The sequence below is a fragment of the Atractosteus spatula genome, chromosome 3 (assembly GCF_055471065.1).
Source record: "Atractosteus spatula isolate fAtrSpa1 chromosome 3, fAtrSpa1.hap1, whole genome shotgun sequence".
NCBI lineage: Eukaryota > Metazoa > Chordata > Actinopteri > Semionotiformes > Lepisosteidae > Atractosteus > Atractosteus spatula.
This window is the reverse complement of record NC_142708.1, coordinates 29,132,996-29,149,036: the sequence shown is the minus strand read 5'-3', so window position 1 is coordinate 29,149,036 and position 16,041 is coordinate 29,132,996. Positions and strand designations below refer to the sequence as shown.

Genomic DNA, 16,041 nt, shown 5'->3' with positions numbered 1-16,041 from the left:
TATACAGTAACCCTTTAACATCTTTCTTTTTACAATCTTCCATCAGTGCTCTAAACTGGCTTGCTGCGCTGAGGCAGTGGAGGGGCATTTTCCGGTCATTAGCACCATGAATTCTGTTGCAACAGCTCTGCCTGTTCTCTGTTCTCCCTCATGCGCCAGACCCATCAGTAAACAGTATTACATTTTCTTAAATTTTCACGGTCCTCCACCCTTTGGCTACAGCATCTAATGGTATAATAGTATCCCACCGGATGGTGCCTACCTCCATGCTCCTGCGTCAGCACAGCTGCCCAGAACCCATTTTCCACACTTACATACAAAGGAATGGTTGGTCCATCTGAGGAAACCCCAGTCTCAGCACCTGTAAGAGAGCTTGTTTCAAATTATTACAGGCGGCTTTTGCTGCTGGAACCAAGGCAATCTTGTCCTTGTACTGCACTCCCCCCTTAAGTAGATCTGTTAAAAGTTGTGCTCACCCCATAAAAACATTGCACCCAGGCCCTGTTAAAATTACACAATGCTAGACACAAAAGGGCCTAATCATAACTGCTAAATATTAGACACTCTAAACCTGAAGCAACTCAGACTTGTGGGTTTCCTCATCAGGGGAAGCACTCAGAATACCATCAACATACTGAGTGATCACAGTCAGTTGAAGCCACGTGATACCGTGTTCTGGATAGTCATTCCTTGTAATGCTGCATAACATCCCAACCCAACAGATCTGGGATAGAACCACCCACATTCGCGTGATAAGTGCACGTAAATGGTAGAATCAATGTTAAAATCTGGTACTCAGCAAGTAAAACTCACTGCCCCAATACTCCTGTGGCCTCCTGCCGTCTCCCCATATACATTATTCTATAGCACACTGTGAAGTGAGACAAGCATGACAGTAGTGCTCCAGTATCCCATAACAGAGAAACCAACACACCATTAACAGTACACTTTAGGTTTAACCCCTTCTACACACTGGACTGGGACAGACTTAGGGAGGCTATGAGGGATTTACAGGATCTAATCTTTAGGTAAACAGATCCCTCACAAGACTGTTTATTCTCCCCAGACAAAGCTCTTAGCTGGGTGATACATTTTTCACTGTTCTTCCCTGTCAGTTGAACCACAGGGCAGGTCCTTGCTTCCTTTATCCTACATGCACTTTCTGCAGTATCTGGTTTCAAGCCATTCAAATAAATTCAACTGCTGTTTCAACTCTTACAACGAATTGTACATAAATACAAAAGCTGTTTATCTAACTCCTTTAAGTCCACCTGTACTGTACTTATACGTTTCAGACGCTCTTATATTTTCCAATCTCTTCAAGTTGATTTTCGTCAAGTCTCTTTAGTTATGTCTCTAGCCAGTCCGGCTGGCTAAACACACTCGCACCGCCATTTAGTACGCACTGTGGTCTTTTACACACACACACATACGTACTGTACATGCCGGCACACAAATTCATAAAACACACATACAGATCAAGAATATATTTTTCTCTTCGTACTACAATGCGCTGTATTTTGTTTCACTTCAACATGTATCCTTTTTCCTTTTAACAGCGTAACTTCTCATAAACTCGACATCACTTATTATCCATGTTTATTTTTTTTTACCACTGCTCAGACACTTTCCGACAGTCCTGCTCAGACCAAACACCATCTGACAGTCTTTACCCCTTTTTCAGCTTTCGATCCTCCTGCACAGGCTCTTTTCGCTTTTGTTTTAACTCTTTGTAGCGAGTAAAGTATCTTTTCTTTCATTTATTTCTTTTGGGGTTTTTTTTCTCCCGTAAACACACTTTTTAGTAAACACATTCCAATTTCTCTTTTTTTCTCTCATGTATCTGCCACCACTGGTGCCGGCTGTGCACCAGGGTGGCAGCTACATCCTTGTGCTTTTGCCAATACTTATATGCTTTCTTTACAGGCATCTTCGCCCCAAACTCTTTCTGACAAACTCAGCTTCTTCTTGTATTTTTCCTCCTTTTCCGTCAACTTGCACTTTTCCCGATATATAATCGGACACTTACACTACTTTCTCAAACACCCAGTTAGCACACATGTTCGGTTTCTTTAAGAGTTACTTCGTCGTGTGTGAGGTAACAGCTCATACAGTAGGGGGATGCTTTCACTTGGAAATCCTGTGCATTCCTGCACTTATTCAACTACGGGCGTCTGTTACCTTCAGATCTAAATGTCTCTCAGAGTCTTTAGAGAGGACTTACACAGCACTGTTCACAGGCAAGAAACGAGACCTCGAAAACTCCCTTCCTGGATCAGTAATTCACCATCCCCAGAACACCAGCATTGCTGCTTTTGCCCCGGGGTGGACTTAAGCACTGAGCTCCAGTCAGAGCTATTCTCGGATCTCAGCGTCCTTTAAATCCTGCTACTTAGTGCTGTGCTCTTTTATCATGAGGTGTGTTTATGTTAGTGTTGTGCGTGTATATATGTTCACAAACAAGGAAAACACATAAAAACATACATATATATCTTCTACTTCTCTCATATTCCCTTTAAAACAACAAAAACGGGTACAAACTTTTAGTTTATATAGCCCTTCCTTGCCGCTTCTGACGTCACTTGTTATTATGGTAAAGGGGGGAGGTCACGTATTTGGCCAGTTTACAGCCTTTTGGCCAAATGGTCAGGGATTAAGTCCCCAGGGAGTTTCCTAGCAAGCATCTGGAATCCCTATCAGTTAACCCCCTTCCTGCCGTTAACTCCAGCCTTAGAAGTACATCTTCATGCAGAAAGGACTTAAAATTAACCTCGTCTTCACATCTTGTATCCTACTTCAGTAGGTATTGCAAGCATTCACAAAACATTCAGTTCTTGGATGTCCCTAATTAAATAAACGTTATGAATACAACTCTAACGGCATCCAATAATAATAATTATAAGACGCAGTAGAAAAAATATATAGAATTTATGGAAGTGTTTTTATATTGTGTTTGTGTCTTTAATGATTGGGATTAGACTCTGAATATACTGTATGTGTATATGAAAATGTTTTTATACTGTACTTCCCCAAAAATACAAACAACAGCAACCAAGTCCTGAGGGTGACAAGTAGTTACAAAATGTTTTATTCTTCTCTTTTTAGAAAAGTAAATTAAATCAGATCTGTTCTGTTAATTTGTATGAATTCTTTTTTTTTTACAATCCTAGGTGTTTATGCTACAGATGATATATTCTTGTGCAATTTAGTTTTAGCTGAGATCTGAGCAGCTGATTACTCTAAACACTATCCTATCCTATCACTATCCTGTTCCCAGGGTGATTTTGTTGCTGGCTACACAATTGTAATTTCTGTTTCTAATTTGCTAATACTGGCACTGACATTGATACTGACAACACATCAGTATTGTTTTTTTTAGGTGGAGCAAGTACAAATAAAAGTATATGAATACTATGAATCACTAGTCAATGCTGTGAAACAATTGATGTCTTGGGGTCCTACAGTAAATATTTCAGAGGACTCAAAGTAAAAACTTTTACCAGGACTGGTCCAGCTGGTCTCAAAACTGAGCCGGGCCAGGATTCCCCAGGGTTAACTTGTGCTTGTCTGTTATTACAGCAGAAAGCAAAGCTACCAGTAACAGCCCACAAGATGGGGCACGTCCAGGACCAGAAGAGGAGCGTGATGAGTGTTAAGAAACGCCTGCGCATGATAGGGGGGGATGGATCTGCAGAGGAGAGGGATAACATCTCTTTTCCACCTCTGAACAGTACCCCCCATATCACAGGTCAGATCAGCATCTCCCACACATGTGCACTGATTTTCTTTCTCACTTTCTTCCACCACTTTCTTTCAAGGTCAGGTTTTTTTCCTTCTTCTAGAGCTTTTTTACTGATGCCCCGAGACAGAAGCCTTTCACGATCTACTTTAGTCAAATCAGTGGTGACCAAACTGATCACAGAACGTTTCCCCACTCTGTTGTGACCTTTAGATGAGCTGTCCCCTGCCCTTAAAGGGAAGAGGAGAAATGCTCCAGAGCACCCTGGGCTGCAGTGCTTCTCTAGGCCTGAGCTGGCCCTCACCCAGAGCCTTCAGTTTCTGGCCTCTGACGACTGGTAGGCATAAAGCAGTACAATCAGCATCCAACTGTTCCGTTTTCTATGAATACAGTTCTGACTAGTGAAAATACAGACCTTGTTGCCCATAGCTCTATACAGTTAGATCTCTTTCCTTGTCCTGGTTGATATATTTCTTTCCTTTCACTGAATTCAGGGAGAGGAAGGTTGACGGACTGACCTTCATAAGGCATCTGTCCCAGCATCACCCCACCATCCTGATCAGCAGACTGCATGATGTCTCCCTGGCACTCGTGCAGGAGGTGTGATCTCTCCAAAATATTAATTGTTCATTTGTATGATTGCTTTTCACTGTTTTTGTATCCATTCTGAACCATTTATAGAGAACGGTTCAAGAGAGGGGCACAGACGAGGCTCTGCAGTGCTGACAGTGGTTTGCCTTTCTCTAGGTGAAGAACTTGCGATCAGCTGTCTCTAGGACGGCAGTGGTGTGTCTGGGAGACATGTTCACCTTCCTGCAGAGAGGGATGGACCCGGAACTGGGCAACACAGTTAAGGTGCTGCTGCACAAAGCCGGAGAATCCAACACCTTCATCCGACAAGGTGTAGACAGCACACTGGACTGCATGGTGCAGAGCTGTACTCCTGCTCGTGCAATCAATACACTGCTGAATGGAGGTCTGAGGTGAGGGCAGAAATATACAGAAAAGAATAACACCCAGAATCTTAGGGTCTCACTCCAGGAGCTGTGAAGGGTCATTTACATTTCATGGAGCTTGAAATCAAAGCATGTAACAAAGAATGTTTACTACAATGCTAATATCCATTCATTTTCTAACCACTTTCTCCAGTTTAATAGGGTAGCTGGAGCCTATTTCTGCAAACAGCGGGTGTAAATCAGGCCAAACCTTGGACTTGTCACCAGTCTGTCACAGGACAGACACACAGACACGGACACGTGCACACTCACACCAGAAACACATGAGAACACACAAGCAGATAGCACCCCAGGTCCGAAAATTGAACCCATTGGACACTGCGTGGCAGCAATGCTAACCACTGTGCCACCATGCTGCCATACAATGCTAACATACAGTACTTAAAACAAATATAAAAACAACATTAGACGGTGAAATACAAACTTTTATCATTTTAAAAGCAATCTGGTTAAGCATTGGAAAATGAGGTCCACAGTGCCAATGGTTAGACAACAAGCTGATATGGCTTCAATCAAAGTAACAGCTCAGTAATATACAATACAATGTTCTGTGTGCACAGTCACCTGAACTCCAGAGTAAGGGCGTGTATGGCACATCACCTGGCAGACCTGGTGAAGAGGATGGGCGCACGTAACCTCCCCAGGGATCTCACCAACCGCATCCTGCCTGCTGCCACTCGGCTGGCACAAGACGCCTCGCAGGAAACCAGGTACAAGCTTGCGCTTTTCCTAGACGGGTAAGATGGTGATTTCCTTCAAGGAGCCAGCTTTGCAACTCCCCAGTGCAATGAGTCTCATGCAAAGATTTGTCATTTCAGACACTTTGGACAGCGGTTGCTGTCTTCCCTGAAGCACCGACTTTGAGCAAAAGGTACTGTCTGTGGTCTGAGGTCCTGTATTTTACAGTACAGCTCTAATTTTCAAACTGAAACATTTCATTTCCTTTAAATTGAAAATGTAGGTCTAAAATGTATAAAATCACAATCTACATTCACAAACACTTAATAGGGGATAATATACATCATTAATAGTCAGACTGTTTATTTTGTTAAAATGAATATTACATGTAGTATGTGCTCTAGAAAGTTATAGAGTATTAAATGTTGTAATACATTTCTACCAATGCATATTTTAGGTTATTCTTTTTACATTTATAGTACTAATCTGGAATATGTTTAGCTTCCAATGTATTTAAAGGTATCACTCACTAATTAAAAACTACTTTATTTTTGTAAATGTATGTTATTCATAATCAATGAATGAATTAAAGCAATTACTGAATTGTGTGAAAGATGAAAAATGAAAGTACTGTGGCAGGCCTGTTCTGGTACACCCTTAATTAAATGCAGATGGGCTGGAGCTTGAGGCTCCCAGTGATGTTGCTTGACTGATGGACGTATTGTATTCCGTATGCTTCATGCAGATGATCACCCAGTCCATCTGTCTATCCTGGTGCCAACTTTCACCTCTACCAACTCTCCCACCTTTGTGTCTGTTAGACTTCCAAGTGGAAGAAGAGACTTAATGGTGGAGAATGAAACATCACAGTGAAAACATCAGAAACAGACACAGAACTTGGGTTATTTGTGTTTAAACTATTCTCTGCTGTTTCTTGGTGGTTTCAAGTGCTTAATAAAGTTGTAATTTTGAAATCATAATTGACCTTGCTTCTTCATTCTTTATGTATTGCCCGTGGCTCATATGCCTTAGAATGTTGGCTCAGTGCTTGTTCAAGCGCATCATGGAAACTAAATGCAAGTACAGCAATACCACTGCATTTATTTCTCCACTCTTTCTGTACTGTATGTATTGTAGTGCTATAGTTATTTCTAGAACTAATTTCTGCCTCTAAAGACAGTGTATGAAGTTAACTAGATGTTGTTATTTTTTAGTTAAAATATTAAGAACATAAGGTCTCCCAATGTGAAGAGGTCATTTTGTAGATTGCACCTAAATGATACAAGGATCTCATCCAAATATTTGTTGCAGGCTATCAGCTTCAGCAACACTGAAGTACTGTAGCTTGTTCTTTACTTCATGGTTTTAGATGCACTTCCTTTTTCATTTCTACTTGTACTCCCAAGTTTGATTTACTGTTTATTATGAAGATGTCTATGGAGTTAACTCTGTCTATCAATGCCTTTGAGGATTTGGAATACTTGAATGGGTCCTTCCGAGAGTTCTTTTAACCTGTCAGCATAGGATATTCCTTTCAATCCCAGAAAGTATCTGGCTATTTTCTTTTGACTGATTCAATAGATGTCTTGTGTAAACACCATTCAACACAAAATTTCCAATAACAGTATACTTGTCCAAACACAGAATCTTACCACAGTATGTTCTCTTCAGTTTGGCTTGGATGCGTGGTCCCTTCAGACTTATATTTTGATTGAGTGAAGGATATTTTGCACGATCTGAACCCTAACCCTAAAGCAAATCCACAGCTAGGGTTATATACACTGCATTGCCCTGAGGGAGAATGTTGCCAAAATTGCCCTCAAAGCAAACGTTTATCAAACTCTTGCATTTTGCATTGAATGTACATGTATTTTATCGAATAAAGCCCAGAGTTTTAAGGTATACCTGACTGTTACCATAGTGTGTAACTAACTGGAACACTGCGGGACCGCTGTGTACACACGTTCACACTGCGAGAAATACTGCTCAATATGGGTTCGTGCAAACAACCCGCATATGACCACAGGAAGTCAGAACAGCATCGAAACAAACTCAAAGTAGTCTCCAGTTATCTAGCCTGTAAGCAGGGAATAAAGCTTTGTTTGATTTCTGAAACCCTTTCTTTATGTCCTGTTTTCATTCAGGTAAGGCTCAACTATATACAGTACTGTACACAATACTGCTGACAGACAGACACAGCCTTGTGGTGTGAATCTCTTTTTTTCTTGGTTTTATTTAATGTGGCACTATGCAGTGGGATGCTGTTCACAAGCCAATAACATTTAAACCACAATACCCACAATGCTGCAACTAAGTGTTTTACACACGAGGCCAGTCCTCTGACCTTTCCCAGCCTTGCTTTGGGTTGTGAATCGACACTTGACACATGCCTCCAATGTAATGAATCTTTATTACTTTTTCTTATCAAAAAATCAATTTAAACTCTCTAGTTATTTTTAAACTTCTTACTAAACTATGGAATAGTTGCAGGGTTGCTATTTCTCTTCCATATTGGCAAACATGGAAAAAACTAAAATATAGCCCTATTTTAAATGTAAAGTTTTTTTTTCATTTTAACACAACAGAAGTCTTAACATCTGAGGAAAAAATGAAGACATCATAATTTAGGAGAAGTCCTCATTGGTGGCAAAAATGATCAATTTTAAGGAAACATTTTGAAATATAATTAAACAAATTAAACATTGCTATTTCTCATGGCCATAAAAACAGCCACACACACACAAAAAACCCTTTTCAGGCTACGCTGCGTGTAAGTTCAAAACATCTACCGCTAATCCATGGAACGAATGAAAATATGTAGACCTATGTTTGTTTACACAGTCTGAGTAACAAGCAAAACAAAATCCCAGACAATTTTTGGAATTTAATAAATCCCAGTCAGACCGATGTTTTAAGTCTCAAAAAGAGGACATGCTAAATGTCACACCCCACACTCTCCCTCGCAAAGGCCATTACATTCCCAAACCCACTGTTTCACAATCTCATTTCTAATTGAACCCATCACATTCCCACATGCACCAGGTTCCATAAATTATCACTCTCAGACCAATTATCCAACCACGTCCCTTTCCCTTTAGTATTTAAAGTTCCCTCACAGACAAATTTTTGTTTGCTATTGAGAAGCCTCCAAAAGTATTCTTGTGTGTCTGTGTCTGTGTCTGTGTCTGTCTGTGTCTGTCTGTGTCTGTCTGTGTCTGTCTGTGTCTGTCTGTGTCTGTCTGTCTGTGTCTGTCTGTCAATTTTTTTGATTGATCTCCTGGTTCCTAATCTTTGCTCCTGCCTTTTTGACCATGCTCTTTGGATTATGTTTTTTGGATTGTCTTTCTGGGATTTCTCTGGTTACTGGACTCAGTGCTTCTCCAATTGACCAAGTCCCTGGATTATGTGTTTTGGATTGTCCCTCTGCTACTTCACATTCTACAGGATTTGTGGTTATGCATAAGGATCCTCTTATTCTACTGATTGGTTCCCTGACACTAAATACTCAGCAATGACTTTCATTAAATGCTCTCTTTTAATCAAATTGACAAGATTTTTTTAATGTTGCCCTTGACTAATAAAGTGAGCAGTGTTTTAGGTTTAAGGTGCATTCAGACACAGCTAAAAGCCTTTGTTTTGGCTGTTCTGGAAGACTTGGAGCATGCCCTGACTGGTCTGCAAAGGGAAGACCCCAGCCTGAAAATTAGGACAGTTGCTGACTCATGACAGGTGATAATGGCCAGATTTTTGTAATACTTCCCATGTTTTCAGCTTGAATAAAAAGAGTAAAGATAATGTGCACACCTTCCTTTGATACGTCTACTGTGGAGTTGTCTGTCTTTCTATAGCTCAGTTAAACCTGAATGATTAATTGAAACAGTTTTAGAAAACATAGAGGATGTTGGATAGCATAGCTGTGTTTTAGGACAGAAAGGAAATTTAGGAAAAGTGATATTTCAATGTTACCTTCACTTTTTATTGCATATATGGCTCTATTCACTGCATTGCCCTCAATGGGGACCTTGTGTAATTGGCCCTAACAGCTAAAGTTTGAAAGAAAGTGGTTAAACCTTTCAAACTTTTGCATTTGGCATTTGATGCACTGGAATTTTAACAGATAGTTAACATTTATTGGGCATTCCTGACTGTTAACCCTGAAACCACGCTCATTGTGAACATCATTCAACACTAAACTTTCAATAACAGAATCCTTGTCAAAAAATACAATTGTACCATAGTTAAGACATTTTCTTTGGTTTTGCAAGGTTGCTCATTCTATTCAAGCTAATATTTTGATGCCCTGAGATCTATTTTCTGCTCAAATGAGTGGAAGGTTGCATGAATTCTATGGAGAAAATCTGACCCTTAACCCTAACTTGCCAAAACCCTTAGCTAGGGTTAGGATTAGGATTTTAGAAAACATAGAGGATGTTTGATGGCATAGCTGTGCTTCAGGACAGAAAGGAAATTTAGGAAAAGTGATATTTCAATGTTACCTGCACTTTTTTTTTCTTGCATTTATTGCTCTATACACTGCATTGCCCTCAATGGGAACCTTGTGTAATTTTCCCTAACAGCAAAAGTTTGAAAGAAAGTGGTTAAACCTTTCAAACTATTGTATTTGGCATTGAATGCACTGGTATTTTAACAGGTGTAGCTAATATGTATTTGGTTTTCCTGACTCTTAACCTATTTAACGCTGATACCATGCTCATGGAGAGTATGATTCCACACAATTTCCAATCGAAGAATAATTGTCAAAAATGGAATTGTACCACAGTTGATACATTTTATTTGTTGTGGCAAGGTTGCTGAGTCTTTTCAGACTAATACTTTCATGCCCTGAGTTATATTTTCTGCTTAAATGAGTGTTGGGTTGCATTGAAGAAAATCTGAACCCTAACCCTAATTACCCAAACCCTTAGCTAGGGTTAGGATTAGTATTATTAGAAAACATAGAGGAGGTTTGGTGGCATGGCTGTGTTTTAGGAGAGAAGAGAAATGAAGTAAATGTGATATTTTAATGTTCTTTTGACTTTTTTTTTTCTTGCATAGAGATGCAGCCATTCAAAGTGCGTGGTACAAACCTGTACTGCGGGCAAATCATTATGTCATAGCGCATCATACCGCGGTACGTGATTGGCTGGCCAAAATGACCGACAGGGGCACTCGTGGTGCGTTGGTTGGTCGTGAAAAGATTTAATCTCTTTACTGTGCATGTTTTAATCCGCTTAGTATTGAGTATTTATATGGAATTTTACTACTAAAGGGAAATTTTAGTAGGTGAGCATAAAAAGAATAGGAGCATAACACATCTAAAGGTCATAAACGATATTAGTTTAGGAACATAAACATATTATGTAAACTGTATATTGCTGGTCTTGGTACTTTAAAGAAAAAATACACACCAGTATTCCATTTCTCCCTAAACATTTTAAGCATCAAAGTCTTACATGTGGTTATTTCGGATACATTTTTACGTGCTCCTTGCTACTTCTGACCATGTTACTGTACGTTTATACAGTATTCAGTACTTTGTGAGAAAAGTGATAGTTTTAAGCTTTTCTGCGAATACCCTTGATATTGGAGTAAACAGAAGCATACCTTTAGAATTTGATTAATAGGGAATATAATATGGAATCGCGTATCTAAAGAAATGAACAACGGTATAACTATATTCATGTACTGTTGCACAAACAGTAGTATAAGACTTTCCATTGAGATGTGCTTGTCACATGACTGCCTCGGTGGTGTGATCGCTTAAGTGACTGACTTGTAATCCTGAGGTCGAGTGTTCAAACCCAGCTGTCGCCATCAGTTTTCTTTTAACAAATAAACATTTCTTTGAAAAACTAAAATAGCAAATAATATTGGCATTATATTGACTTTTTATATTTCTAAATATCACAACATGTTCATACTGTATGTACACAGCGGTACCGCAGGTTTTAGTGTAGGCCGCAAATTCACGTGAGCCTGAATGCTCTACATTAATGTGCAAAGGGTATCATCTCCCTCTCCCTCATAAAGAAACCGGTTTCACAGCTAGAATAAGGGCAAGTCCACCTCCCCCACTCACGTGTTTTCTTAGCAAAACAGATTCACAACGCAAAGCTGTCAGTTTTCTGTGTAAAAAAAATCAGTTTGAACACCATGGGTGCTGGTTTTAAGACGCTGCTGAGTAAAGAATAGGAATTTTCCTGCGGTCAGCAGTATTGTGTATATAGTTGACCCTTACCTGGATGAAAACAGGACATAAAGAAAGGGTTTCAGAAATCAAACAAAGCTTTATTCCTTTGTTTTGTGGTCTGGGTAATCGAAGGCTACGCTGTTATGCTTCCTATGGTGATATATGGGTTTTTTGCACGAAGCCGTATTGAGCAGTATTTCTCGCGTGGTAAACATGTGTACACAGCGGTCCCCCCCGGGTTCCAGTTAGTGCGTAATTACACACACTGTAAAAAATGTCCGTAGTTCTAACGGTGAAAGACTGTAAAGTAGCGAAGGTAAAAAACTGTAAATTATAAAACATGAAATTACCATTTAATTAACAGTTAAACACTGTTAATGTAAAATACAAGAAAATTTGATACTTTTTGCATTATTGCTTTGTAAAAACTGCATTATTTTACCACAAAAACCCTTAAAACAACAGTAACGTACACAAAAACACTAAACAGTAAATCACTGTGTTTACTACAGATGCATGCTGTTAGAACTGTTTTTTTCCCCTTGTGTTTTTTAACAATAAATCACAATATGGTCAACAAGAATATGTGTGTACCTTTATGAAAATAAACCATTTTAGGCCTGCCCTGGTCTCTCCCATTAATTAGATTACATGATCATTTAGATTTCAATGACTCCTTTAGATTCAGAGAGGACTTAACTTGAAGAGTGTTTATGATTATAAGTAATGATTTGTTATTAGAAGTGATGACTCCAAAGTCTTTACAAATAAAAACTAATGCAGTGTCATGGAATTATTATTAAATTGATATAAAATGCAATGTGTGACATGTTTTAAAGTCCAGTCTTTATTTTATTGGCCATACGCATCATATTAATAAAATAATATGTTAAAAAGCATAATTTTATTTTTTGAAGCTCAGTCTTTATTTTTTATTGGCTTTAAGTTGTTCAATATGTGCCATGACGCTGCATAATATAAATAAATCATATTTTTAACAAGCATTTTATGTTTTAAAGTTATTGACTTTTGACTTGTCCAATCAGCGCTCAAGACGTTTTTCTGGAACGGACATAAGCGAGCAACACACCGACCACGGCGAGCTGCTGAAATTACATTTTGTTTTCACACGAAATCTGTCTGGTGAGCACAAATAAACACATTCTGTAAAGTTAAAGTTCAATAATTGTTTTAGTTATTTGAATACAGCTTTTGTGTTGTAAAGCGTTTATTTTATTTTCATATCTTTAATGTCATAGTAACTCACATGACGTGGACCTGTTGGCTGTCTAGATGGTAACGTTTTATCCTTTTAATATATAACCTTACACATTGGAAATTAACGAATTCGCTCCTATTTCTTTGATTTGAAACGTTTGTAACGCAGTTTAGCAGTCTGTCGTGCTGTAACCATGGCGAGGCGAACTTCATGTTTAAACGATATCTCGCATTAGTTATTGGTTGAGTTCAGTACGAGTAAGTTTTGAATATGCATTAACATGTGCACTTGCTGCTTTTGTAGTTTAACACTACAAAGTCTGAGGGAATATGTTCTGCACTGCAGACTGCATCGCAACGAACCTCGCACCATTTTCAAATGTGTCGCAGTTGATTGCAAACAGTCGTTTTCCAAATACGAAGCATTTAAGAGTCATTTTTATCAGCGCCATAACAGCTCTACCACTGCTGTGACTGCACATGCAGTGGTTGATACAGCCTTGACATGCAGTATTTCACTATGTGGTCATCAGTGCCGGGATGTACCCAGTCTTGTTGCTCACTTAAAGAACCATATGAAGGAAGGTTGTGCAGTTAACTGTCCAGTGAGAAGGTGCAAAAGTGCTTTTCAAATCAAGTCCTCTTTTACCTCTCATATGTCTAGGAAGTAATGCTGGGCGATAATTTGATAATGATAATTATCGCGATATAATTTTCCTCGATATAATTTTAACAAAAGTTCAATAAATGTTCGATATATATGTTTATGCTTTGCGCATGCGCACAAGATACTGCACGAGTGCGCGTGTGTGTTGCAGAGCGGGCAGCTAACGTGGTGTTGTTGACCCACACGGTGGTGGCTGACAGGATTGGAGTTAGAGTGGAGAAATGAGCGACACTGAAGCAAATGTAGTGCTGCCAACAACCAGCTCGAAGGACTGTGACATCGTTGACAGAAAAGGTCATTCAACTTCGGGAATTTGGAGATATTTTGGCTTTTTACGATCAGACATAAAACAGAGCAGCGTGCACTGCAAACTGTGCCGCAGATCCGTGCCAGCAAAGACAGGCAACACCACGAACCTATTTCACCATTTAAAACAACATCACCCATTAGAACACGCAGAAAGTAAAAAATTACAGTCACAAACTAGTGTTGTTAGTGGAAGGGGACCATCTATAAGCACCAGGCCAGTATTCAGTGCGACTACACAGCAGCAAACCATAGTAGCATCATTTTCGAGCAACGTGCCTTACGACAAAAAAACGAAAAGACATGAAGACATCACAAATGCAGTTGCATATTGCTTTGCAAAAGACATGCTTCCCATTAGCATGGGACCCCTGGATTGGTGGAAGGTGTATGACAAAAACTTTCCAAGAGTGAGCCAACTAGCAAGGCGCTACTTGTGCATCCCTGCCACCAGCTCCCCCTCTGAGAGGATTCTTAGCACAGGAGGGAACATTGTGACCTGTCATAGGGCAGCTTTAAAACCTGAGACTGTAGACAGACTTGTCTTTCTTGCCCGTAACTTGTAGGGTAATGGCTTTGCTTGTTTAAAACTTGAACAGAAAATAATGACCGCACTTGAGATTTTTCTTTTGTCTATTTATTTTGCTTACATTGTCAGCTAAAACACCTATAAAATGTTGTAGGTGTTTGTACAGTCTATACAAAAGGTTTGGCATGCTGACCAGAATGAACATTTCTTTGTCTATTTTTTTTTATTGATATTATCCTTTAAAGCACTTTAAACTTTGCAGTCTGTCTGAGCCATCTTCTATTTATCTCACTGCAGTATTTAATTTTTCTATTAAGATATTTATTTTGTAAATTTTACTCATGCATATTTTGACATAAAAAAGACGTGAATACTCTCTACCTCAGATTTGTTTAATGTTTCTGCTGTTTAGAAAGTGTTTGTTGTGTTCTTAAAATAAAGAGTTGTTTAATTTACCAATTAACTGTCTGGTTTCTTCAACTTTCACTCAGGAGAAAAAATCTGCCTTTAAACTTAATCAAAATAATGATTTAACATTTATCGTGATAATTATCGATATCGACTGATATAAACATTTTTTTCGTGATAATGTTTTTGGCCATATCGCCCAGCCCTACTAGGAAGCACAGGAACTGTTCAGTTAACAGCATTAGTGATTCACATCGGCATTCTGCATCAGAGATACCGTCTGTTTCAACTGAGCAATGTCCTGCTGACCTGGATGCAAATACAGGTGAGTCAGAAGAAAGTGAAATGGGCTCGTTTCAAAATTTTGACGATTTGTATTTGAGAAATGTTAGCCTATTTTATCTGAGATTACAAGGACAGTTTCTTCTCCCAGCTTCTACAATACAGAATATTGTAGATGAGATGCAAAATATTCATGAATTGGGACAGACATATACTTTTAGTAAGCTACATTCACTTTTGCAGAATTTGTCGTTACCCAAGGAGACTATTTCTAAAAACTTTGCTACTGTGAAGGAATCAGACTTGTTTTCTATGTGTCATAAGGGACCGATGCGAACAGAGTATTCAAGGAGTCGGACCTTTAAAAAAGTATTCAAATATGTTGAACCAAAAAGAATACTTTTAGGTAGAGATGAGAATCGGACAGAGCAATTTGCATACTATGTACCTGTGAAAGAGACATTGAAGTGTCTGTTAAATTCAGATGTTGGGAGGAATTGCATTTCGATGCACCTGCCTGAAAAAAAACACTACTGATGTCCTTTGTGATTGCACAGATGGCCAAATACTGAAGTGCAGAGATTTCTCTCAAGACAACCCAAGCCTCCAGCTACTGCTCTATCAGGATGCTGTTGAGGTGGTTAACACTTTAGGGTCTGCACGAAAGAAACACAAAAGTTTGGCTGTATACCTCTCTCTTGTTAATTTGCCAGCTCATCTCAGGTCAAACACAGAACATATGCAGCTGGTTATGTTGTGCAGAGAGGAAGACTTTAAAGACTTCGGCCATGAAAGTGTTTTCTCAGAGCTAGTAGCAGACCTGAAAGACCTTGAGGAAAATGGAATTACTTTGTCACATCAATCTGTTATAAAAGGCACTCTTGACTGCATTGCTGGAGACAATTTGGGATCCCACTGCACTGGCGGATTCACTGAAAATTTTAGTCAGTCCAGCTATTTTTGCAGGTACTGTCTAATTACTAAAGATGAATTCCAGAGTGTTGACCC

The 16,041-nt window shown here is 39.2% G+C and overlaps 1 protein-coding gene across 1 annotated transcript; it reads left to right on the top strand.

Moving 5' to 3' along the window:
• Positions 1-3,612: 3,612 nt before the first annotated feature.
• Positions 3,613-5,496, top strand: LOC148837676 (TOG array regulator of axonemal microtubules protein 1-like). Its single transcript, XM_088911133.1, has 5 exons — positions 3,613-3,748; positions 3,953-4,076; positions 4,234-4,339; positions 4,487-4,722; positions 5,316-5,496. The coding sequence occupies exons 1-5, from the start codon at positions 3,613-3,615 to the stop codon at positions 5,494-5,496; spliced, it is 783 nt and encodes a 260-aa protein (XP_088767259.1).
• Positions 5,497-16,041: the final 10,545 nt, after the last annotated feature.

Coding starts and splice junctions, on each gene's coding strand:
- LOC148837676 (XM_088911133.1), top strand. CDS start 3,613: ATGGGGCACGTCCAGGACCAGAAGAGGAGCGTGATGAGTGTTAAGAAA. Junction 3,749..3,952: donor CAGTACCCCCCATATCACAG/GTCAGATCAGCA, acceptor TGTGACCTTTAG/ATGAGCTGTCCCCTGCCCTT. Junction 4,723..5,315: donor CTGCTGAATGGAGGTCTGAG/GTGAGGGCAGAA, acceptor CTGTGTGCACAG/TCACCTGAACTCCAGAGTAA.